This window comes from Triturus cristatus, chromosome 3_1 (genome assembly GCF_964204655.1).
Source record: "Triturus cristatus chromosome 3_1, aTriCri1.1, whole genome shotgun sequence".
NCBI classification, from domain to species: domain Eukaryota; kingdom Metazoa; phylum Chordata; class Amphibia; order Caudata; family Salamandridae; genus Triturus; species Triturus cristatus.
The window spans coordinates 791,806,520-791,832,383 of NC_140583.1; the positions used below are offsets into that span (position 1 = coordinate 791,806,520).

Sequence of the window (25,864 nt, forward strand, 5' to 3'; positions counted from 1 at the left end):
CCCCTCTCCTACCCCGGGCCTGAGTGGTCGGGGTCATTTGGATGCCGATTTAAACCGAGGGTACGAAGTGCGTTCAGCATAGTTATCATCAACTGCATATTACATGATTTTGATTGTGGTTTAAGGTCCACACGTAGCGCGCTAACCGCGACCCCCCGCTAGGGTCCCTCGTATGGCACGTTATTGTATACCTAGGGTTTTGGCCCGCTTCTAGTTCCCCAATGTGCATGAATTTGATAAAAGAGATACTGCGTGGAACTCTTAGGCGCTACCCCCTCCTCTGCCCCCGGGTGCGGGGATCGGAGCATCGTGGCACGCCGGTGGGTTTGACTGCGTGGTTGCTGCCTGGTATGGCAAAGTGCGCTGGTGGTTCATGTGTGCCCATATTGCTATGGTGACGCTATGGGTCTACGTTGGGCCGGTGCTCTACGTGTGCCGCATGCTGAATCGCTTGGCCTTCCGCGTGGGATGGCCCGGGAGCGTGGAGCGAGGCACGCTGGTTGCCGGGTCGAGGGTCCGAGCGCTGGGGGGCCTGGGGAGTGCGACGGGATTGGTGGTGTTTCACGAAAGGCTGGGCTGGGGTTTGGGGGTGTTTGGGACGGCTTAGCGCGCCGCAGTGCTAGGTAGTTTGTGGTGCTTGGCGCGATGTACCAGGGAAGCCACAGATCCAATGGCCCTGTGGTGGTTTTGCAGGGTGCCTCGTGCCCGGTGGCCTACCAGCGTGGGGCGTCGGTGTTGTTGTGGTGGGGTGACCAGGCATCCCAGATTTGCCAGGACGGTCCCGGGTTTTCGCCGGCGGTCCCGGCGGATTTCAGAAAATGTAGCTCATGTCCCGGTTTTTAAGGAGAGTCGACTGAAAACCGCGGGAGGTGCTTTTTTGTGTTTTGCAAAGCAGGGATAGTTAGCAGTTGTTTCAAGACAGCAATTTGATTAACAGGCAAGCTACTGGGTTTCAGAGTTCCATTTTATGTACGTTCTTACTGCTCACAATTATCCTGGCCTTTCATTAGGGTTCACACTGGCCAGCTGTTTTCATGTTTTCCCCCACAGGGCCCCTGTCCCAGCCCTGGTCTGCTCTGGCGGGAGTCAGGATTTCGGCCTATCTCGAGCGCTGCTTATTATCTTAGGCAACAAATGACAAAGCTGACAGGACTGTATTGGGGAGGACTGATGTTACTTGCTATAGCACACCCCAGATGCAATGAATGAATCAGCCATATACAAGTGGGCAGGACGCTAGTCGAAGCACAGACTCTTAGCCCACGGGTGTAAGCCACAACCTTAATTACAGTGGCCAGACGCAGAGAGAGACCAGCCATTGCTGGTGTTCCAGAGCAGGGCACGATCTTATCCCTCCCCCCTTTGAGAATCCCCCATTGCGGGGGGCATTGACTGACTTGGTAATCTTTGAGTGGGGCCGCCTCGGCGGGGTGCACTGCGTTTTGGTGTTTGAGACGGGCGCTCATAGGCCTTGTATTTACACATAATTATCAATGGCAGGGGTCACTAATATTTGACAATACGTTGACAATGTGCAAAGATACTTGCAATTTTAGGACATACAACCACGTGCAGGGATGTTTTGGTATAACACCAAGAGTGGGGCAAGATGTTTACAAAACCACTGGCGTCGGGCGTCTGTGCTTGTGAGTGCAGAGCGCGGTGGGGTCCGTTGCTCCCAGTGTTGTTTGGCAGGGGCTCCGGACTGCTTAATTATCCCGGCCTCAGAACGGGGTGCACTGCGGGTTGGTGGCTCTGCCCGTGGTCCGCCTGCGAGGCACTGATGACTGACACTGTGCTCGCGGGCAATGGTCAGGCATGATTCATTCACTTAATCTGTACAGTTAATTATGGTCTCTCATGTTCGGTTTGTTACCCAACACTTGGGATGCATCTGGTTGGAGTAGCACTCCAGAAGCTTAATCATGGCTTCTTTTGTGCTGCTGGTGTCTTTTATAACTGGCCGGGTTCTGCTGCATCCGTGTTTCATATAGGGCCTCTCTTGTGCGCATGGTTACAACGAAGCCATCAGTGGTTGCTTATTTACCTTGTGCAACTATCACCCATTGAAAGTCAAGGGTCCTGGCTTGCTGTAGGGGTTATGTTACGGGATTATATATCTGGACACAAGGGTAGAAGAGACAGAACTATGCAGCACACCATGCTGAGCAAAGAGGTCCAGCTTGGATGTTTAATCATTGTTAAAGCCAATGGTACTGGCGTGTTGTAGGTGTACTGTGGTTTTGTAGTATATATCCAGAGGCAACGTCAGATGCCTCAAAACACCAGCCGGCAGCACACTAAGCTTAGCACGAAACGCCAGCGTACGGGTCAGCCATGCAGACAGAAGGGACAGGTTGTCTAGTATCAGTTACCTCTCTACAATACCCCAGATAAACTGCTTCTATGGTTTCATCTGGCTATGGCGGGGTTTCACACACATTTTACCTGTTTTACACGGGGGGTATCGTTGATTTCCGTTGATTGGTGGTGTTGCTTATTGTAAGGGTCCCATTTGCGGTTGAGCTTGCTATTCATTAAAGGCGTTGTTCAGGGGTGGATCCTTCAGCGGTGCCTTGGTGAGTGACTTGCGTGGGGGGTTGGGTTTGCGGTGCCTTTCCTTTGGAGTTGGGATGTTCGGTGTAAACCTCGGTGTCCTGTCTGGCTCCTGGGTGGCGTGCGCCATGAGAAGTCTGTTTCGTATTATTGCATTGAGCGAAGATTTCGCTGCTTGGCCAACAAGGTCCTTTGGCCACCAGGAGTTATGCATGTGGCCCTTATCAATGTCTTATTGATGTATGTGCTACTGTTGACAAATGGTTAAATGGTTGTCGGTTTTGGCCGGGGCTCTACAAGTATGGTTTCATCTTTCTCACCTAACACTTGTGCATTATCGGCCTAGAAGCCAAGTATATTTCACGGGGCTCTGCTCACACCAAAGTGGGCCAAGATCACACAAAGAACAGGAGGAGAGTGCGGTGTCAGTCATATATGGCGAATTATGAGAAATATGCCAGAGGTAGCGTATATGACATCACAGACTTTATCAGTGATATTATCATGGTTCATCCTTTGTCCCAGTATAGACAAAAATTACGGTCAGGCTCTGTTTTGCAAAGAATAGTATTTTGTCTCCGCATGTGCCTCTTTCGCAGTACAACGAGGTCCATTTTGTCTCCAACGCGGGGTTTGTGCGCTGCTATTCCGTTTCCAAAGGGCTCCCGATTTCCGCTTTCGGCACCTGGCTTACGTGCAGGTGATCTGTCTGGCTGTTGCGGAAGTTGATTAGTGTAATGGTCCAATTTGCGGTTCAGCTTGCTATTCATCGAAGGGAGACATTTAATGAATGTTCAATACGTTAAGGTGACAGTCCTACCAGTTCAGAATGGAAGCATTTTCAAGATGCTACACAGGGAAGCCAGGCTTCAGTTATCTTATACAACTAACAAGCATTGTTAAAGCCAAGGGTACTGGCGTGTTGTAGGTACTGTGGTTTTGTAGTATATATCCGGAGGCAATGTCCGAACCCGCAAAATAACAGTCTGCCTTTGCCACTGGTTACCAGCCCAATGGTGGGAAAGTATAATTTTACACTTACTCAGGAAATTTCAACGCAAAGAGAGGCACTGCGAAATACTGAGACTGCATTGTGCAATTGGCTACGAGGGCCTTCATGGGGAACACCTGCGGGCACCATATAGAATCAGGTACCATGTACACTGGGTGGGGATTCCCCTCCAGCCAAGGGCCGGCATCAGGTAGCTTCAGGTAAGACATATTCACCCGCGCTTTAACCAGGGCAGAAGGCGGGTGGTGTTAGTTGTCAGCTAACAAGTGTGCTGTGGCGCAGAAGAGTTTGGTAAACACTGCGTTAGTGCCAAATGGCGACAGAGTATTATCGAACTTTTGGCGTCCCAACATTCAGGAAAGGGCAGGTATTTGCCCATAACTTTCCCCTCTGGTTCAATAGACTTGTCTGCTCCCCAGAACCAGACAATAGAAGGAGCATCTTTTGGGACTGGGGTCCCTAACACATTGATAGTCAAGTGCTGGGGTAGATGTACCATGAAATGCATGGTCACTACTTGGGTTGTCCCAAGTCCTGGGGTCGAACTGGGTTGGAGCATTAAGTCTTCAGTCCTTGGGTAGCATCCAGCAACCCTTGAATACAAGTGAGGGCAGTTAGCGATAGATAAGTATCTGCGAGTGGGTAACATACACTGGCTAGTCAGCGACATCGTGCCCCGGGGGAATGCGCGCTTTACAAATACACAGAGCTGCAACCAGAAGGGTGCCAAGTGGCAAAAAAACAGTAAAGAGGTTTAAGATGTGTGTCTCTGGCGTCACAGCTGGGTGGAGCCAGTCCCATTTAGAGGTACGCCCGGGGGAGAATGGTGTGCTCCTTTAGGTTCCCATGACCTAGGCGGTGTGTGGCATCTCCCACATCAAATGTTAGGCAGTAGTAGACAGACAGTACACCCTGTATCGAATCAGACAGATTCGCTAAGCGGGTATGTTTAGGGGGCTTCACCAGAGGGAGCGGAGAGGTCGAAATTCCCATAAAGAATAAGGGATGTAGGGCAAGTGCTGGAGGGCAGCCGTGCTCATTGTTCATACGCCTAATTATGGACATCCCTGTGCGCATTGATTTAGCAAGTAAAGGAACTGTACCAAGGTTAAGCATAATCCTTCTCGCCCTAATAGCCTAAGTTGGCAAGCGGGGGTAGGAACGGTCTCCTAACAAGTGAGCTGCTGTCCCAGAGTTGGGAGACACATGTGTCCAGACACACACGGTGCTAGAAGGGCGGCAGCCAGAGAGATCAGCAAATAGGTAGGGCATCGTGAGCCAGGGTGCCTGAAACTGTCCCGCCCAGAGTTGGGACGGGGCTGAGTCATGTGACGCAGTGTAACTTTCCTGCGTGAGGTGAATAGTGCTTGGCACAACTTCACAGGCCTAAAGGGCGTTTTGTTTCATCAGACACTAGCTGATCTAAGCTAACAACAAGGGCATACTGCTTAAATCAGACAGATTCTCTGAGCCGTATGCCTAGGGGGTTCCACCACAGGGGGAACTGAATGGTCAAATTCCCATAAGGAATAAGGGATACATGGCAAGGGCAGGAACGCCCCTTGCCCATTGTCACACACTTCTAGTTATGAACACTCCTGTGCGTCATGATTTAGCAAGCAAAGGGACTGTGCAAAGGTTAAGTACAATCCTTCTCGCCATAATAGCCAAAGTAGGCAAGCGGGTTGGGGGAGCGGTCACCTAGCAAGTGGGCGGTTGTCCCATAGATGGGGCACGAAGAGGTTCCAGCACACACTATGCTTGAAGGACGGCAGCTAGGTGAGATCAGCAAATTGATGGGGCAATGTGAGCCATGGTGTCTGCAATCGTCCCGCCCAGAGTTGGCACTGGGCTGAGTCATGTGATGCAGTGGAACTTTCCCGCACGGGTTGAATAGTTCTTGACACAACTTCACAGGCCAAAAGGGCCTTTTGTTTCATCAGACACTAGCTGATCCAGGCTAACGTCAAGGGCTATTGGGATATAGATGGGGCATCCATAACCAGTAGGGATGTTCTCTTTCATCTAGATTTGCAGGAGACTTTAGACAGAGTTTGCGGGGCCTGGCGTCGACGGTGGCCACCTCCAGAGCTGTGGCGGAGTTACAGGGCGATCTGGAAGCAAATGGGTACAGAAGGGTACCTCTGCGCGGCACCATAGGGTGTGCCAGAGCCAAAGCCCAGGAGCCTCATGGGAGGTTCCTGGAAAACTGTGTTGGCGCCCCGTTAGTCCTTCGGGCGGTTGTGGGCCTGAACTACCAGGGGCGTGCCTTGCTACGCTCCGCCCTGAAAGGGGCGTGAGTAATAAGGGACCATATGTCACGTGATCCGGGAAGAGGATCACCAGAAGAGGCAGCACAGATGGGGTTCGCCCCAGCGCTGCTTGGCTCATCAGGCGGGCAGGCGGCCCAGATGGTTGTCTGCCCTTGGATCGCCCGTAAGATAACCCACCATATTACATAACGGTGTATGTAATAAACCTGCAGCAGTTTTACCCAAACAAAAATTGTGTGGTGTGTTTATTTATTAGCATGCATGCTATGTGTGGTGGGGTGGGTAGTGTTGCCAATGGTGGTGCTATGATCAGAACATGACTTCATCTGTAAGAGGAGAAAAACCTTCCAAAAGGTTGATTCAAAATTGATCCTCATTGAAGGTCAAGTCTTGAGATCGCACCAGTTGGCCGCGAGAACGACCGGGGAAGTCAGCCATTGGCAGGAACGGAATGCAAAGTAAACAGATGTCGAGTCATGAGTGATGTCGCTGAAGTGAGTGAGGCCACTGAAACTCCAGTGAAGGATGCGAGAACCGATGGTGATTTTGGACAGTTGTTGTCAGGAGCGAGTGGGGTTAATGATGCCACTTCACATTGCTGATGCCACTGGCGTGGAAAGGGGTGAGACTCTTTGAAAGTGTGCGGGGGCACAGATGGGGAAGGAGCGAGAGCCCAATGAATTGTATGATTTCATTACATGGGAAAGAATGATGCCCCATTGAAGTGGGTGAGTCTAATGATGGGAGCTGTGCGAGACTTCATTCACGTGTTACAGCCTGTGATGGTAAAATGAGTGAGACTATGAACGAGATGGGAGCGATGGACCAATCAAAGAGTTTCCCTCAATTTGTGTGAGACCAGTGATGTGGGGATTGAGTTATAATTCATTAAAGGGTATGATATGAACAATGTGAGGAGTAGGACTCTGCACAAGTGCACGAGACCAGTGCTTTGCAGTTCTCTTCAATTCGAATGATATTCTTGAGGCCAGTGATGTGAAGAAGTTGTTCTACAATTATACAGAGTCTTTCTAAAGGGCCACCCTACAAGTTCATCATTCCAATGGTGCATTGGCTTTGTGTGATGTCAATGTCCATGTAATGGTTTGGCTTAAAAGGGAGTCTCAAGACATATCAGTGTTCATACCCTCAATTGAATTATAGTTGTATAGGCTGTTCCAGAGTGCATAGGGGCCTGTTGGTCTAGTGCAGGGTTCTCCAAAGTGGGTCCTGGAAGGCCTGATCCATGCCAGTTTTTTAAGATAACGACATTTATCCAAATGGGGATATGCAAAACATCAGGCATGAATCCGGCCATCCAGGACCGACTTTGGAAAACCCTAGCCGTGTGTGTACTTGTGCCTGTTGTTTAGGGGTCATTGGGGTTCGTGCCTCCTCAAACCTTTTGACAGTTCCCTGTCACCCTGTCTGTAATCTTTGTTGCTTTTTTGTGAAGATCTCCAGGAGGGCTAGTCCTGTGACCAACCACCAGATAACCTAGATCGAAGGTTCTGCTCTATGTGAAATAGGAGTTAAGGATCCAGTGCCCGTCTAGGACGCATCTTTTGTGCATGTAGAGGCCTCTGTTTGGTACCTCCAAGTATAGGTGGGTCTTGATGCATCTAAAACCCAGTCTGCGACCTCTATTGCTGATGGTGATACACTCTTAAACTTCCGGGGAGGGGACTCAAGGGCAAACTTCTTGCCTGGCAACTGAGGGCCAGATGTACTAAACGTTTTACTGGTTGGAACCCCTCCTTTTTGTTACATCAGAGAATTTGCTACCAGCAAAAAGTATTCTCTTATTTTCTAAACCATTTTATAAGTCAGAAATGTTTTCACACTTTGAGAAATGAGTTTAAAAATGATTATTGTTTTTGTATTAGAAAGGGGCATGTTTGGGCATTTCTTCCACATACTGAATTGGTGTCCTAAGTATCAATGGGTTTTCGACGGTAATTTCGGTCACAAACCCATTTGCAACTAACTGACGTCCAAGTTGGGGTGGTATCACCCTCTTTCTATTTTGCGAATTGTGGTGCATCTTCAGGGGGAGAAGGCAGTGGTCTGGGGGACCAATGCTAACTCTCACCAATATATTTCAAACATGAATACTTTTTTTTTAATCAGCCCTGTTTTCTTTAAGGAAAAAAGGACAGCTTTTTTTTTTTTTCCAGTTTTGAAATGCAAAAACATGACTGGTGGTCTGCTGTACCTTGCAGGGCAGTATCCATGTATTTGCAGCCAGTGGGAAGGAGTTACTATTTGTGATGTGCCTAATGATCTTTAATTAGGCAGCTCATTCTCAATGCCCCTTGGGCTCGGCATTTTGAGAACCAACCTATTGGTACTAAAGCCCATTCTCCAAATTAGATACTGGTCGCATAAAGTCGGATCGCCAATTGTGAACAGTTTGTGTGACCAATATCTTTGTACTTCTGGTCAAGAGTCCTGGGGCCGTATTACAGAACGTGCCCTGGGGGCACAACGGGCGTTTGCACTCGCTATGCGCAACCCCTGTGCACTTTGGTATTAAAGATGGAGCCGCAGACACTTGTGTGGCCCCCTCTGTAATACCGATTGCGCTGACGCACATAAAGCACCAGCGCTATCTTCAAGGGGACGTTCCCTCATTTGCAAATGAGGGCATCCCTTTGCCTCTGCGCCCGCGCCATATTACCGACACGGGCGCAGAGGCAAAGAAGCCCTCAGAAAGCATACTAACAGTGTGCCATTTAAAGGGTGGCGCACTGTCAGTGCTCCTCCTGAGAGCAGCCATCTGCAGGTGTAGACATCCCTGTGCAGGCGGGGGTGCAGTCAATCCTCTTAGAAAGTGCGGGGGGTTGCCGCCTGCCCTATGAAACACGGAGCGGCTTTAACCCCTTGGGCGCGGGTTTATTTCCCGCGCTGTGCGGGAGAAATAAACGGTGGGCGGGATTCGGAAGGGCTCCCGGCCGTTGTGCGCACACGCCCACCGTGATGCATGACGGCTGGGAGCCGTCATGAGCATACAAGGAGTTAAAGCAGCCGCTCTATATTTCACTTGAATGCGCTCCCCCAGGGCACCGCGTGTTCGTGGCTGCACTGGGGGCAGCACATTCATGGTAATAGGGTGCATTTTCATTGTTTGCGCTGCGCGAACCTGGTGCAAACAATGGAAATGCTCTTACCCCATAATAAGGCCCCTGAGCAACAAAGGAAGCGTTTAGGTATCAGCACAGTGCATGAGAGGGCTGTGCATCTTCATCTGCAGTTTCCCAAGTTCACCACAAGAGAGCGTCCCGCACTCAGAATTGAATTAAAGCATTTCATTTTCTAATTTACATCAACAGGAGGCTCGGAATTTCGCTGAGGACAAGAGCGTCCTGTTCATGGAGACGTCGGCCAAGGACAACCACAATGTGACAGAAGCCTTCCTGGCTGTGGGTAAGCTCAAACTTGTCAGCTCACTGTCATTATCATGTGGGTGTCACGCCAGCAGTTCTCCTTCAAGTCATGTCAGAGTCAGTGTGTCATAATACCGCTTGTTAATAACCCGTCAGCTCTTGTCGTTGTCCTATCAGAGTTTAGCTATAAGGTCCTTTTGGGGCACAGTCAGCATTTGACCTTCACCTCATGTTACTGTGCCAGTATGTCTACCACATCTCCATCCCCTGGGAAACCCCCAGGATGACCCTGACTGGCAGTTTAATGTGTTGATCCTCTGCCACTTGGTGCCCCTCCCCCCCAACCAATCACAGGTCTGCTCTATGATCAACACAAGCCCTCACCTCAAAGGCGTTTTTAAATGCCTGATGCAGACCACTCCAAGATGCATGCTGCAGGACTGTATATATTTTCACACATTTCCTAAAACATTTGTGTATACCCAGGCACACACTTGCGGTGACATGGGTTTCAGTGGCGGCTGCCAGCTATGGGGAGTGGTGAGTTGGAAAAAAAAACACATACATTTTTTTTAAAAAGTAACTTACCTGGCTGCACTTCCTCGCCGGTCCAGATCTTCTTCTTCCTCCAGCATGGGCCCAGCAAACTCACTTAACCAATCCTGGCGCTGCTCTCATGCTGTAAGAGCAGCTCCAGGATTGGATGGAGTGGGCTGGCTGGACGCTCCATCAGGCCCTGTAGGCCTGTGCTTGGTCTCCACCCAGCTGTCTAAGACTGCTTGGTGGAGAGCTTCAAAGTGTGCATGTCATTTTGGCTGGCACAAGAAAGCCGGCCAAACTGACATGCACACTTTGGAGCATCCAGCCAGCCACTGCTCTGGTCCTCTGCTGCCAATAGGCAGCAGAGGACATGCCCTGCATGTCTCTGGGCTCGGGGAATGCGCTGCTGCTAGTGCACACATCGGAAAAAACTAAATGTAAATGAAATCTTTTCATTGACATTTTAATTTTTCATGTACAGCTCGCAGTGGGCGGGGGTGTGTCGCTCCTAAGCTCAAGTGAAGAAACCGCCGCTGATGGGTTGAGCTTTACTCAACTATACTCACACAACATGAAAACACTTCTAGGAAGACAGTGCCCTCATGCTCTCTTCCAATCCTATCACTGGCTTTAATGTTTTATGGTCCCATTTCTCACTTCTTTTTGCAACAGCCTAATGCCTAAGTACCGCGAAAAATCCAAATAAAAGTGCAACTCTGGCCATCATGCCTAGAGGTGGGCGAACTAACAAATGAACAGGGATAGTTGAGCCATGGGTCTGGCTCGGCTCTTAGAGCCATGCATGAGGCGAGCCCTGAAAATGTTTGCTATGTAAATCATACAACAAACATCACGTAAAACGTGATAATGTCTCTTCAAAATTCAATAGAGTTCATTTCTTTAACATGTGGAAGCTTTGACATTAAAACATAATACTGCACTGAGAAGTACTTATTAAAAGTGATTGTTTTTAAACATGAACCATTAGTGAAGTAAAAGGCAAGACAGTTGTCATGTAAACCTTGCATGTGGCCCAAGTTATTATAGAGCAAAACTATAGTCTATTAAATCAAACCCAATAGGTTTTTATACAGTTGGTATTCTGAACTGACATATTGGAAAGTGCTTTCATATGCAATGATGACAAGGTAACACAATGTAAGCAGGGAGGCTGCGAACAATCCTGTTTTTCACGTTTCAGTTTCCTGGGTAGAGAAGTTGCTTGTTATGGATTTAGGTTCCAACAGGACCTCAAGCTGAGCCAGAACAAAGCTTCAGGCTCGAGTCTGGCTGGAGCTTTCTGTGGCTCACCCACATCTAATCATGCCTGGTACTGAAACACTAACCATGCAGGTCACACAACAAACACATTCTTCCAAGCACACCACTCCTAAAGCATAGCATGCTACTCGTTTGCTACTGTGCTTTGGCGCCTAATCTGGGGTAGCAAGCACTATACAAATGCGACAAAAAGACAACACAACATAATATTCTCAAGTTACTGTTCCATCTGCTCATTTAATTGTCAGGGTGGAGTGGTGTAACGCAAAATGATGGGGCCCTCCTGCAGATTATGGTGAGACGCCCAAGGCACTCCAATATCTCACAGATACTTATAAGGCTGGTAATGAATGGGGGCACCCCTGAAGGGTGGGGACACCCTGCTTTGCAGGGGCTGCAGGGCCCTTCGTTACACTCCAGTCAGTGTCAGAGTTTTGCTATACAGTCATATTAGTGTTCTGTCAGTATCTTGTCAATTGACATCATTGTGGTGTTACAGTTACACTGCCAGTCCATGTCAAAGGCATGTCATGTTATTTCAGTGCCATTCAAATTATGAACTCATGTGAGTGCTGTGCCAGCTAATTAGAGTGTCCTCATAACTCATGTCACAACGTTGGTTGCTTCTAATTTATTGCGTTTCCAAGTTATTTTGGGCCATTGCATGAAAGCAGAGTTCATTTCAGAAAAAGAGATACACAAACCAGTACTACACTATGCTGGTGAAAATGATGTAAAACAACATTGGCAAAACCAATCAGTCACAAATTTACTATACAGCCTATTGGCTGTACCAATGTTTATCTATAAAGCATTCATTAAAAAAAGTTAAAGATAAAAAAATAATTCAAAATAATGGCCAAAAACAAGCAGATATCTTAATGTATCTCAGAACTGTACGATGAATTCAATATTTTCAATTATTATAAATGGCATGGTTCATGTTTTAAATACTTTTCTCTCGGAAAAAAGAATAAGGAAGTGTTAGATTTTAAACGAAAATGCTTGCCAAGGCCTAATTTACCCCTCACTAGACTCAGAACTGAAACAAATGCAAGGGCCGTTTGGTTCGCTGCAGTAGCCCAGGAAGCAGATTTATGGGCCTCCAGGGTAAACACATCTGCCTTTAAGTCCTGCTATACACCCTCTGTCTCAAACTCCAGCTGAGTGTCCCTTCCCACAGTGCAATAAAAGTCTTTTGAGCTCCAAGGCATGTGGTTTCATATAATATTGGGATTGCAGGAGATACAAGAAAACAACCCTTAAAGTATGCTCTTAGTCAAACCCTGTCAAAAGTAAACCTGTTGCTGTGCTTTTACAGATGAGCTGGGAGTGAGGAGTACCAACACTGAGGGCGATAAGTAGGGTTATTTGATAGGTTTACAAAACATGATGGAGAAGCTAGAAAACACATGCACTCTCATGGACTGCTGAAAGAAAAGCAAAACGTATTTCCCTGACTGTGAGCAATGACAATGGAAGAATACATGCTATCCAGTCAGAAGGATGGTAAAGAGGCTATGCTCCAGAGCAGGGACAGACAGAATAGAATAAGAGGCAAGCAAATGAGAGTGACACTAAAGCCAACCAAAGGAGAGGAATGGGCAGGCTCTAAGCTGACTGTAAGTTTTGGCTATGGTCTACAAGAGGCCTTGTGCAACCAGACAGCTAAAAGCTGCTTGGCAGGCAAGTCCTAAAGCGTAATCAATTTTCATTCATAGTCTCAGTTTACTGTTTACAGGTGGTTGAGAGCACTGGTGAGGCAGGGGAGAACTCACATTCCTAAATCCACTTAAGTACAGATCAAGTGCACCTACTGCCAAGAAGTCAGTTTTCAGTTCATATGCCCACAGAGAATATGTGAATTTCATAGTGCCAGGAAATCGGCAGCATGTACTGGAATGCAACAAGAGCTCAGTGGATGTGGCAGAAGAGGATGCTGGTTACCGCTATACTGGGATGCAAAAGGTTGAAGCATTGCGTGACAGCTTTTCAGGTGGCCTCTCAGCAGGGTCAACAACAACACATTTGCTGATGGCTGTGCCTTGCAGGAATTTCATTTGAGCATTTTTAGGAAGGATGATTGTTGAAATGTAATGCTCTGAGGATGCTGAGCTTGGAAAGACTTGCATGTCATCATTATGGGCCAGGGGTACATAAATAGGCTGAAAGACTTGTGTATTGCATTGTTTTGCAAGTCAGGCTTCATGTCATTGCTCCGTATAAACAACTACTGAATGCTAAATACTTAATGGCTTATTTACAAGCCCCCTGCGCTGCCGGTGCGCGACTTTTAATATGGGAAAAAGTGACGCACTGGCGGCGCAAGGGCTGGTAATAAACCCCTTAGATTTCAGGCAGTCCCTTCAGCCCCAGCAGATGCTCTCCTTAGTACAACCCTTTATCTGTTTGCTTATGTTGATACCTTCAGTAATTGTTCTCATTGCTGTACGGGGAATACCATTAAAGATTTAAGCCTTAAACTCTCTTTGTGAAGGACCTCTAGAAAGTGTTTTTTATTTGAGTGTTTAGTAGGCAGCTTTGAGACAGCTTTGTCAACTCAGCTTCTGTGTGTCCAGTCCCTCACATTTTGCAAAGCTAGAAATCCTGAAACTTCTGAGCTCGCTCATGGATACTAAGGTGTTGAAAGGATTAGTTAAAGTCATGAACGAACAATATAAAAAGGAACTGCCAGCTACGGCAGATACTGCAGTTTTAAAACATATTGAGCAATTAAAACATCAATTTTTGTCCCCTACAAAAAAAATCATGTTTTTCTTGATGCAGATATTGCTCAAATGGGAAATATGTATGTGTTCTTGTCGGATTCCTAATCACTTCCTGAAAGTTTTAGTGGAAATCCTCATCGAATTTTGATTTTCCAAATCAAAACTTCACTACCTGGAAGATTTAATACGAGTCCTGATAATTTTTGAGTTTTCAAATTCAATGACATCTACATTTTTACTTCGCAGTATAGCATTCCCTAGTAGGCAAGCTAAGGTTACTAGTGTTAAAGATATTTCAACTGGGGTCACTTTGATCTTGACCATGTTTTATTTCCAAAAGAATTAATCAAATGTTGGAAAAGTAAACCACTGTTTGTAGCCCAAGAGAATGGACTTGTAAATGATTAAGAAGAAACTCTTACATTGGTATGTTATGTGATGCACATCATAAGATTAGTTGCAGAAGTACTTTGTTTCTCATTGTGGTTTAAGTGCAGAGTCAAAATGTTCCTTAACTTCAATTACATCCTTTCCATCAGGTGAAATGATCGCATAGTCTTTACATTTTTGAGCTACATAAGATTTGTGGGCCTTGTGTACTTGTCAATCAAATGACAGGTCTTCATTTAAGGTGCCACCCTGATTATGTGCTGGCTCCTAGTGGTGGAGTAGAGAAGGGAATGTGTCACCAGACTAAGTAAGGGAATCTCACTCCTGGTAGCATTAAGGTATATCCAGTTAGTCAGTCAGTCAAAACCACTTTAATCGATTAATTAAAATCATAAAAGTACAACACAATAGTTCATACACATGATTAAATACATTATAAAATACAGTATAATAAACAGTGCCTATAGAGATCATCGGGAATAATGAATAAAACATTGAGATCATGGACCAGGCTGGGCATCAAGTTTTTTCCTTGTCCGCACCGCAGCAATCAAAAAACTAGCAGTATTAAAAATAATCCATGGGCAATGAAGTAGTTGCAAGTACATCAGAGCAGGTTTAACCTGATAAAAACCTTTCCCATAAAACAGTGGTAAAATGTACTTCTTTCTACTTTCTACATAGTAATAACAAAATAGAATAAAGTGCGCAGTGTCTTGAACTGAGCTATCATCGCATTTACAAAGAGCAGCATCCTCAGGTTTACTCAAACCCTGAAAACTCTCTAAATTGAAATGTATCGGATTAAAACGAAATCTAGTCAACAACCACTGGTGATAATGCTTCGTAACCAACGTGAGATAAGGCTCAATCTGGGGAGAAGTTAAAAATAAGAAATGGGCCCTTACCGACACTTTATTTAGTTCCACTCCCTCCCGCTCTTGAGACCTTAGGTTCAGGAACTGAATCTTAACCCAAGCAATCTCACCCTTGGTGATCACATCCGGGTTCTCGTAAATCTCTGGGCGCCCTAGGTTATAAAACATCTTCTTAATGTACGAGAGCCAAGGGATATCGGACGCTCTGTCTAAACCAATACAATCTTTTAAAATTAATCGATTTAGGGAGAGTTCAGGGTTCAACCATATTTTCAGCCAGAATATTAAATGGTCAGACACGTAATCCATTCCCAGTTCTTGATGTATTGAGAAAGAAGGGGATGTTTGGGGATGGAGAGCAGTGATCAAAAAAAATTATTTTCTACCGTCTGGACTCCCTCCGCTTTTCTATACCCCCAAATGGCAGCACCATAAATCGCTATGGCCAAACATTTCGCCCTGTAGATCGCAAGGACTGCCTTGCAAGGTTTACCACCCAAACGTCGGGCAAAGCTTAATATGGCAGAGGAGGCTCTACCAACACTGTTCTTCTTTGCTGTAAGCTGCGGGGTCCATGAACATCTGTCATCAAACAGGACCCCCAAGTAGGTAAAAACCTTTACTTTTGTAACCTCCGCTCCATTACAATAAAAATGTTTAGCTTTATTTTTTCGAGAGCCCAGGGACATGACATGCGATTTGGAAATGTTCACCACTACATCTAGAGAACTCATGAACTCCCCAAAGGAGTTCAGTAGTCTCTGTAGTCCCAAAGGGGTACGAGCCAGTAGGACAGCATCATCCGCGTACAGCAGAACAGGTAAGGTACTGTTCCCTATACGCGGGATGTCCAAACTGGCCTTGCCTAAGGTTAAATCTAGCCTGTTGATATATAACGTAAAAAGCAGAGGGGCCAGAATACAGCCCTGTCGAACCCCTCTGGTATATCCAGTTGTTCATCCGCTAGTCCTGAGGGTCTGTCCACAACATATTGAAGTTTCCGTTATATATTGAGGTTGAGCATGTGTGTCCGACCTGTCAGCCTTAGGGGGATCTTCCTTCAATCTTTTTGCCTGTTTACCTCCAATTTAGCTGATCTGTGTTTTCTGGGTTTAGGTCTATGGGCACTTTACCACTGCTAAACAGTGCTAAAGTGCATGTGCTCTCCCCCTAAACATGATCTGATTGACTTATTCACAATTGGCATATTAAGTTACTTATTAGTCCCTAGTAAAGTGCTCTAAATGTGCTCAGGGCCTGTACATTAAATGGTACTAGTGGACATGCACCACTAATTGTGCCGCCCACTTAAGAAGCCCTTTAAAATATGTCTCAGTCTGGTCACTGCAGAGCCTATGTGTGCAGTCTACACTGCCATGTCTACCTGGCATTTAAAACCCCTTGCCAAGCTTTAAATTGCCCTTTTATTGCATACAAGTCACCCCTAAGGTAGGCCCTAGGAAGCCCATAGGGTAAGGTGCTGTGTAAATAAAAGGCAGGATATAGCCTAACGGCTAGAGCGATTGACCTCGAAGCTGGGGAACTAGGTTTGAGTCTCAGCTGGGATGCTCAATGCCCTGTGATTCTGGGCACATAATGTAATCTCCCTGTGCCTAACAAAAAATAATATGTCGGTCTGTAATGCAACTGGTGCTCATGTAAAATGCTCTGATGCCTTTGGGTCGAGTTCGATCTATATAAAACTCGCCAAAAATATATATATATACTTTTGAGTTTTACATGTCCTGGTAGTGAAAAATTCCCAAATTCCTTTTTTAATACTGGGAAGCCTACCCCTCCTATCTATGGAATTGTAATGATAAACCCTCTTGAATGGTAATGTCGAATTTATCATTAACCTTTTTGAAATGCCACTTTTAGAAAGATGGTATTTTTCTGCTCTTAGCCCCGCATGCCTGTCTTCAGTACATGTCTGAGGTGGGTAACAGCTCGGCCTTGTGCATTCCCTCTAGACTGCCACACACAAAGGGAGCTTAGGTGTGACTGATGAGCCAACCACATACCAATGGGCCATCCTGGGCAGGATGGAAGGGAGGAGCTAGGCACAGTCTCACACTTGCACCTGAATAGGCTGTGTCCTGTCCCCACACAAAGGACGGGTTATCCCCCTGTAGTGAGTCCGGAACCAGGGCAGGAAGGGAGGATCTCTGTGTGCTTCAAAGTCCCTCTTGAAATCTCCCCCACTTTAAAGGCATCACTGGGTATAGAAACTGGACTTCTGACTATACCACCTCAGTACACTTATGGACTTGTGGATACTCCGCCAGGAAGAATGACTGCTGTGCTGCTGAAGGACTGCCACTCTGCTGGACTGCTGCTCTGGAAGAACTGTTTTTCTGCTGTGCTGAGCTGCCTTCTGCCTGTTGCCCTCCTTGCCTGGGTTAGAAGGACTGGACCTGCACCACTTCAACCCAGATTGACTGAAAGGGCTTGTCTGCTTGCCTCCTGTTTGAAGTCTCAGGGACACAAAAGCTATCCAACTACTCCACAAACAGCACCTGGACTCTGCCATCTGAGAGTCTTGCCCTGCCACGTGGTGCCAACACAGTCCTGCGCCCTTGGAATGGGGTATGAAGTGCTGCACCATACAAAATCAAGTGATCAAGGATGTTGGGCCGATCGGAACCACATGCTTAAGCAGCAATACTTCATCTGCACTCACACCATTATCTCAGAATACTCCTCTTCCACACAGAATGAACTCCATATCTAGCCCAAACCCATTGACACAATGAAACTCCTCCCTGTTTCATCCATATGTTTTTACCTGGACTTTCCTCATTGTTGCCATTCCTTGTCTGTTCATCATCTTTTCTGCTGGGCGGAACAAAACAAGATATGTCTCGAACCTTTGATTTTGTTGCCAAAGCATCACAAGACCAAAGTGAACAAAGTTGAGTCTGATAAATAGCTTACTGAAGAACTTCTGAAAATGACACCTAATAAAAGAGTGATGGAAAGACTTTGGAAACTTTCCAAAAACACCATGCAGCCCTGAAGTATGCCGCTTATGCATATAGATGTGTTCTAGGCAGTGCAAGCGTATGCCAGGAGCTGTGCGAATAATGCTGAAACGTCAACCAAGAAATTATGCAACATATTTTGGAAGCTGATTCAAACCCCTGAAGTGCCTCCACCACCCTCATAGCAACTTTGTGATGACCTTCCAAACACATTGTGAAGATACAAGTCATAGCTAAATGTACCATCTGCATCCTCCCAACATTTTTTCTTTTTTCTCCAGTAGATTTCCTGTTTTTAGTCAGTTTGTCTGGACTTAAATTGTACCCCCCACTCCTCTATTCCCCCAATCAGCAAATCAATGTAACCCCCTGGAACAGGTATTAATGTAAACTGATATCTCCAGCCCGAATATCAAGAAGAGAACCTCCTGGTGGGTGAAAGCAACTTTTCAGGGTGCATAGCTGAAGCTTGGATTGATGTCTACTTGACTGCAGGTAAATTATGTTCTATGACTTCTGGCTGCAGGGAACCATTTTTTATGAGAATTAATGTTTACAATCATTACATTAATTGTGCTAACAATAGCAATCATGAACAATTGCAATATGGGCTAATGGTGAAGTAATTATGGCCAGTGCCTAAAAACCTGTTGGTAGGTTTAGCTGTACCTGACTTTTTAAATGAAAATGATAAGTACAAGGTGGAAGATGGTTGCTGCTCACAGAAACCACAGAAAAAACCTGTCCCCACTTCCTCTTTCCCAGTTCTACTCTAGAGGGGACATATATAATTCTCACTGCCAGCAAAAGCTTTTTCAGAAGACCTCTGAAAACATGGCTATTTGATCTGTAATAGTTTGCTTCCTTTTTGCCAACAGTTTGATTTGATTTGATTTAAAAACTTATAAAGCGCACGAATGCCCAAGGGCGTCTTGGCGCTATAATAGACAAGTAAAGATCCTCACAATTTTGCTTAAATTACCTAAACTTTAGAGTGTTAATTCTTAAATAACCATGTTTTCAGCAGCCCTCTGAATGTCATTAATGAATTTCTGTTTTTTATTGACATAGGTAGAGTATTCCAGATTTTTGCTGTTCCCAGAAAGAAGCTCCTACCCCCCCATCGAGCTTGCTTATATCTGGGTATTGATAGAAGAAATGCTTGTGATGATCTTAGGTTCCTAACTGGAATGTATTTTTTAAGGTGTGTTCTAAGATACAGTGATCCATTCCCATGTAATGCCTTAAATGCTAGGCATTGTGACTTAAAAATAATTATTTTGGCCACTGGAAGCCAATGTAGTTCTTTCAATCGAAGAGAGACGACTCAAATTTGGGAATGTCTAAAATCATTCTAGCCGCAGCGTTTTGCATCCTTTGGAGTCTAACTAAAAACTGTGTTTGAAGACCCACATATAGGGCATTGGCATAATCGTGATAAGGCCAAGGCAACAACCACTGTTTTCAAGGCATCCAACGGAATAAAAGGACGGATCTTCCTAATCATTTTCAAAATGCCCCAAAAGACAGAGGCCAGTTTCTTGATTTGACATTCGAATGTTAGTCTTTCATCAATAATGACCCCTAAGTTCCTCACCTTCGTGACTGGAACCGGACATTCATCTAGGTCGACCGGCCACCATCTTGGGGACCAAAAGGGTGTCTTAGCTCCTAATAACAGCACCTCTGTTTTTCCCCCATTGAGTTTGAGGCAGTTTCTCTGCATCCAAGTGTTGATCTGTACCATGCAAGTATTAAAACGGTCTGCTGTCTCATCTATGTTATTGGACACCGAGACCACTACCTGTGTATCATCGGCGTAGGAGACCACCGAAAAACCAGATTTCCTAATTATGGCCGCCAAAGGTGCCACATATATATTGAAAAGAGTGGGGCTGAGGGAAGAGCCCTGTGGCACTCCACATGACCATTTAAAGGATTTAGAGACTAGTCCATCCATTTCTACAACAAACGATCTATTCGTTAAATATGATGATAGCAGTGTGGTGGCAGTATCTTGGAGTCCCGACTCTGTTAATCTTTCAATTAGGATTCCATGATTGACTGTGTCGAAGGCCGCCGACAGATCTAACAAAATCAAGGCGGCCTTCTTTCCCTCATCCAAAGTTATTCTAAGTTCTTCTACTGCCATTAACAGTGCTGTCTCTGTTCCATGACCGTCTCTAAAGCCATATTGTGAATGATCTAAAAGATCTTTCTCCATAATAAAGGTTGTAATTTGCTTATTAATTAGTTTCTCCAACACCTTAGAATAAAAGGGGATCCTTGAAATCGGCCGATAACTACTTGGCTCAGTAGGATCAAGATTAATCTTTTTCAATATAGGCCGAACTGAGGCTATTTTCCATGATTCTGGGAACATCCCTGACAATATTATTTCTGAGAATACTGTTGTAAGTTGTTTGCTAATCATATCTGTGACTATATGAAAAATTTTAGGGGGACAAGGATCAGATGGAGCTCCAGACTTGGTTGACATTACTATTTGTCTAACCTGTTCCTCCGAAGGCGGAAGAAAAAGGAATCCAGGACTAGATCCTGTTGTGCGAATTCCTGACTTGCTATCTTCAGAGGCTAGCCTTGAACTATCTTTAAGTAATTTGTAGACTGTCTCTACTTTATCAATAAAAAAAATTCCCAGAGTATTGCAAAACTCTGGGTCATTCTGCTTCTGGGAGCTCCCTGGAGGGTTAGTGAGTTTTTTCACCGTATCAAACAATTCTCTGCAGGTATTTTTTGCTTCTAAAATCTTATTAGTAAAATATTTACTCTTTTCCTCTTTAATTGTTTCCTTATACACAAGCAGCGTCTGTGCGTACTCTCTTTTCCTCCCATCATCATAATTCATTCTCCACCTTCTTTCAGACCTTCTACAGGCCTTTTTATGTTCTCTGAGTTTCTCCGAGAACCATGGTTGGGAAGGTCGCTTCCTTTTGGACAAGAGGGTTTTCTTTGGGACTACTGATTCTACCGCCATCTTGATCCAGGAATGTACTCTATTGGCCATACCGTTCAAGTCAGTCTCTAAATTTGGTTTAGATGTTCCTAGTACCTCTTGTAGCATAGGGATATCAATATTGGCCCAGTCCTGATATACCGTTCTGGCCGGGATATCAGTGGGTGTCCTTGACTGCCCAATATCCTGTATGGTGAATACTATGGCTTTATGGTCTGACCATATGACTGGTATAACTTCCAACACTTTTATTCTTGGATTGGACGTAAAAATTCCATCCAGGGTGTGTCCTGCAATGTGAGTCTCTTGTCTGACAATCTGCTTTAAGGGAAAGTTTGCCATTGAGTCAATAAGTGCGACCGTGTTATTATCCTCTCCTTTTTCTAAATGAAAGTTAAAATCCCCTAATACTGTAAAATCTGAATGCTTTATACTTGCCTCTAAAAAGGGACTTATATTCTCCATCAGGGGGGTATGAGCTTTTGGTGGACGATAAATGAGAAGGCCATTTAACGTATAATTATTGTTGAGTGTTATCTGAATAGCTAGTGTCTCACACTCTGATGAGCATCCTCTAGCACATCCTGTCACTCGAAGTTCTTCTCTAAAAAAAATAGCAAGCCCTCTCCCCTGCTTATGCTCTCTGTCTGTTCTGACAATAGAGTAACCCATAGGGAGTGCTGACGTCAGTTCTGCATTTGAGGCGGCATCGGCCCACGTTTCTGTAATGAATGACAGATCTAGTTTCTGGCTTTCAATCAGATCCGCCAATTCAGTGTTATGTCGAATCAGGGAACGTGCATTGATTAACATTGCTCTCCACTCCTTCACAATTGACCTATTTTTTTGTACATCTTGACTGGTGATTTCCTTCACCTTAATATAACTGAAATTCAATTTGCAGTGTTGGCACCTCCTTGGCTGCAGCCTAAGGTCTATTGGTATGCCGCAGAGAGAATTAGTATTAGTATTCAGCCTTAGGAGATCCTCTCGTGAATACGTTAGTGGCCTGTAACATTTAAGAATTGGACCAGGGGTCATGACGCTAGACGCGGGCCAGGCGCGGACGGGCGCAGACGGGCTTGCCTTAGGCGTGCCTTTGGCGCGCCCGTGGCGAGCCTGCTGCGCGTGTCCGCTGCACGCATGTGCCATTCCTCCTCTTATCTCCCCCCGGGCCGTAAACACTAGCCCGCTAAACCCACTCCTCCTAAGATGGTGGTACCGCGTTCAAGTGTCGGCCCCCGGAGTCATACACGCTAAGGTGCAAGTGCAGGTACGGAGTATAAAAGGTATATAAAATGCGTTATTTCCTTAAAACCGTCTAAAAATATTTGTGTGTAAGCAAAATTATCGTAATTAGCAGAGTTCCTTACCGTCGATCACTCCCGGCTCAAGCCTCAGGAGGTCAACAGGAAACCCGCTTGTGCCACTCCTCCTCTTATCTCCCCCCGGGCCGTAAACACTAGCCCGCTAAACCCACTCCTCCTAAGATGTTGGTACCGCGTTCAAGTGCCGGCCCCCGGAGTCATACCCGCTAAGGTGCAAGTGCAGGTACAGAGTATAAAAGGTATATAAATGTATACTTCTAGCGTTGGGATCCCCGATTGATTGGTTGATTGAGTCTCTAATAAGAGCAGTACTTGTGATATGCTTATTGCTTGGTTCCTAGTCAGATTCAAATTTCAAATAATGTCCTTAGCAGTTCATGTATACCTCCCTTGGCCTTTTTTTGTTACACCTCCCTTTCCCCAAAGGATCAGGACCTTGTAACCCCTGTCATTGTCAAGGTCAATCCACCATGGACAGAAAACCATTGAAAAGTGTTGTGAAAACCTTTATGTCGCAAGAAATCCTATTTGAAGAAACAGTGAAAAACCTGTTCCTAAATCTGGAGACAAAGCTAGTTTTAAGGGAAAACTTCTTAAACAAATACTCTAAGGCGCATGACATTAAGGTGATGTTGATCATTGTTTTCCATGAGAGAGGATTGTGATCCTTTTTATTTGTGTTAAAACCTGTTTGGTGGAATTGGTTATAGGTATATGGCGCCAAGAGAAAATTCACATGTATAGTAATCTGAGTACTTATTCTAACGGTGCTAAAAGGTAGGAAGAACCACCAGACTTCCTAGAATTATGGGCAAAGCCCTGAACAATAGAAATCAATCCTTAGCACACGTAATGATTCTGAACAACTGGTACGTATAGTATGTTAACACAAATAGACATATACATAGAGCAGAAATTAGTCCTTTCTTCTTGTCAGTAGTTCTTTTATTTATATGCACTTCTCCTTAGTCAGTCTGTTTCAGCCACAAGCCAACACGTGTTTCGTCGCATGAGGGAAAAGTAGTCCCGCGACTTTTTCAAGGCTGTTTTACATGAAATAAAGAAACAAAATAATATTTGTAATGTTCAACGTTGTGTACTATAAACAGAAAGTTCACAGTACCCAAGTGATGGAAATACAACCTTTAAACCAGGTGAGATGTGTAAAATTATAACTTGTCAGGTTGCAAACAGTTTTCCAAATTGTTAGGGTAGAACGACAAGGCACACGTTGAAATACCATGAATAAGTAAATACGGTCTATGATCCTAATAGAGATGGAGAGAGCTGGTAGTAGTGGTTGTGAAGTGAGGTATTGTGTTCTAAGCGTCATTTAGAGTGATGAGTAGTGAGTCATTTAAGGTAACACTACCGGGTGAAGTGCCACACTTATATGTGTCTAAATGGCCCGAAGTGAGTTACTAAACAAATATAGTCAAGTGAGACTATCCTTCCCATTGATTGTGCAATATACGATACAATTGCCCATATGGAATTTATAGTCTCTCACGAAGATATGCCTTATATTACTCTACATATGGGCCGTCTTTTTGTGTTTATTCTTAGCACTGAGTGAAGACGGCGTGAGCATTATTAAGAAACGCCGAGATTACTGAAACCATCTGCGGTTTGGAAGTATCACCGCTGACTAAGTATGTGAACTTTTAGATATTTACACCATCCTATATAAGACAGATGATACTTTTAGTATCTTTCTATTTACGGTTTTCCCTTTTGTGGTTCTTATGATTTCAGATTATCCATAAAATCTGAAAATAGGTAGATATATATCCAATTTTATCATATATTGCACAATCAATGGGAAGGATAGTCTCACTTGACTATATTTGTTTAGTAACTCACTTCGGGCCATTTAGACACATATAAGTGTGGCACTTCACCCGGTAGTGTTACCTTAAATGACTCACTACTCATCACTCTAAATGACGCTTAGAACACAATACCTCACTTCACAACCACTACTACCAGCTCTCTCCATCTCTATTAGGATCATAGACCGTATTTACTTATTCATGGTATTTCAACTTGTGCCTTGTCGTTCTACCCTAACAATTTGGAAAACTGTTTGCAACCTGACAAGTTATAATTTTACACATCTCACCTGGTTTAAAGGTTGTATTTCCATCACTTGGGTACTGTGAACTTTCTGTTTATAGTACACAACGTTGAACATTACAAATATTATTTTATTTCTTTATTTCATGTAAAACAGCCTTGAAAAAGTCGCGGGACTACTTTTCCCTCATGCGACGAAACACGTGTTGGCTTGTGGCTGAAACAGACTGACTAAGGAGAAGTGCATATAAATAAAAGAACTACTGACAAGAAGAAAGGACTAATTTCTGCTCTATGTATATGTCTATTTGTGTTAACATACTATACGTACCAGTTGTTCAGAATCAATACGTGTGCTAAGGATTGATTTCCTTTTTATTTGTGAAAACTTGAATCAAAACCCTGTTTACAGGGCCACAGGGCAAGTAGGAGCTACAGGATCCAACTGTGTGGGTTTTACTACTGATGTTCTGAGGCCCGCATACTATGGGATCTGTGCAACTGGGCCAAGTATCTCTTCAGCACTTGACTGTCAGTAGTAGCGCAGGTCAAGCAGTCCAAGGCTTCTTGGGGGAAGGTAGATACGATGGGTTGAACACAGGATCACACCTCAAAATATGTCCAGCAATAAATACTTCCTTTTATGAAAAAAGTATTTTATTTTACAGCTATCAACACAAAGAGAAATACGACATTCACAAACAACTTCCACAGTTCCCTGAGGTCAGGGCTCTAGTGTTTCTTTGGGTGGTTCCATGAGTCCCACTCCCTCCTCGCACTAGCGGTAATGGCTACTCCCCATTCATTATAGGCAACATTTAGGTGAAGCCTCACTAGTAGTCTGAGTCTCAAGAGTCCCACTCTGACTCTGTATTTGAAGTCAAAAGGCTTCCACTCTGAAGAGCTACCTTGCAGTAGGTTTCCCCAGAGGAGTCCTCTGCTCCGAAATCAGTCTCACCCACACTTGCAGGACTGGAGCGACCAGAGTCTCTGAGCGTGCCCCCTCCACTGGTGCAGGAGTAGCAGCGCCTGTCTCTGGTAACTTCTCAGCATGCAGCCCAGGCAGGCTGCGCTCAGTGGTCCTCAAGTTCCTCACACACTGCTGCAGCGACTGGAGGTTCTTCATGGCTCCTCCAGGCTGGGTAAGATCTTTTATCCTTCTCACTATGAGTGGAAGGGGGAGTAGCGTGAAGGTCCTGGAGCTGGTCCCCAGTCATGGTATAGGTCTGTAGAGGTCCCCGCGGCTGCCTCACTCCTCTCGTGATGATCTTGATCAGGTCACACTTCCTGCTTGGTCCCAGTGGCAACTTCTGGCAAATGGGGTCACAGTCTCTCCACTGCACATGGGCTTTGACCCACTCAGCACAGGAGATTTCCTCATGGCTGCCCCTCCTGGCATACGGGGTCACCGTCTCACCACCGCACAATGGCCAAGACCATCTCAGCACAGCATT

The 25,864-nt window shown here is 45.2% G+C and overlaps 1 protein-coding gene across 3 annotated transcripts in view; it reads left to right on the forward strand.

Annotated features, from left to right (window-relative positions):
* Nucleotides 1-25,864, forward strand: part of RAB17 (RAB17, member RAS oncogene family) — a 114,180-nt gene that overhangs the window by 81,383 nt on the left and 6,933 nt on the right. For all 3 annotated transcript variants that reach the window (XM_085645084.1, XM_085645082.1, XM_085645083.1), the window contains exon 5: nucleotides 9,174-9,267. In XM_085645084.1, the coding sequence (XP_085501210.1) occupies nucleotides 9,174-9,267 (94 nt within the window). The remainder of the gene's footprint in view (nucleotides 1-9,173; nucleotides 9,268-25,864) is intronic.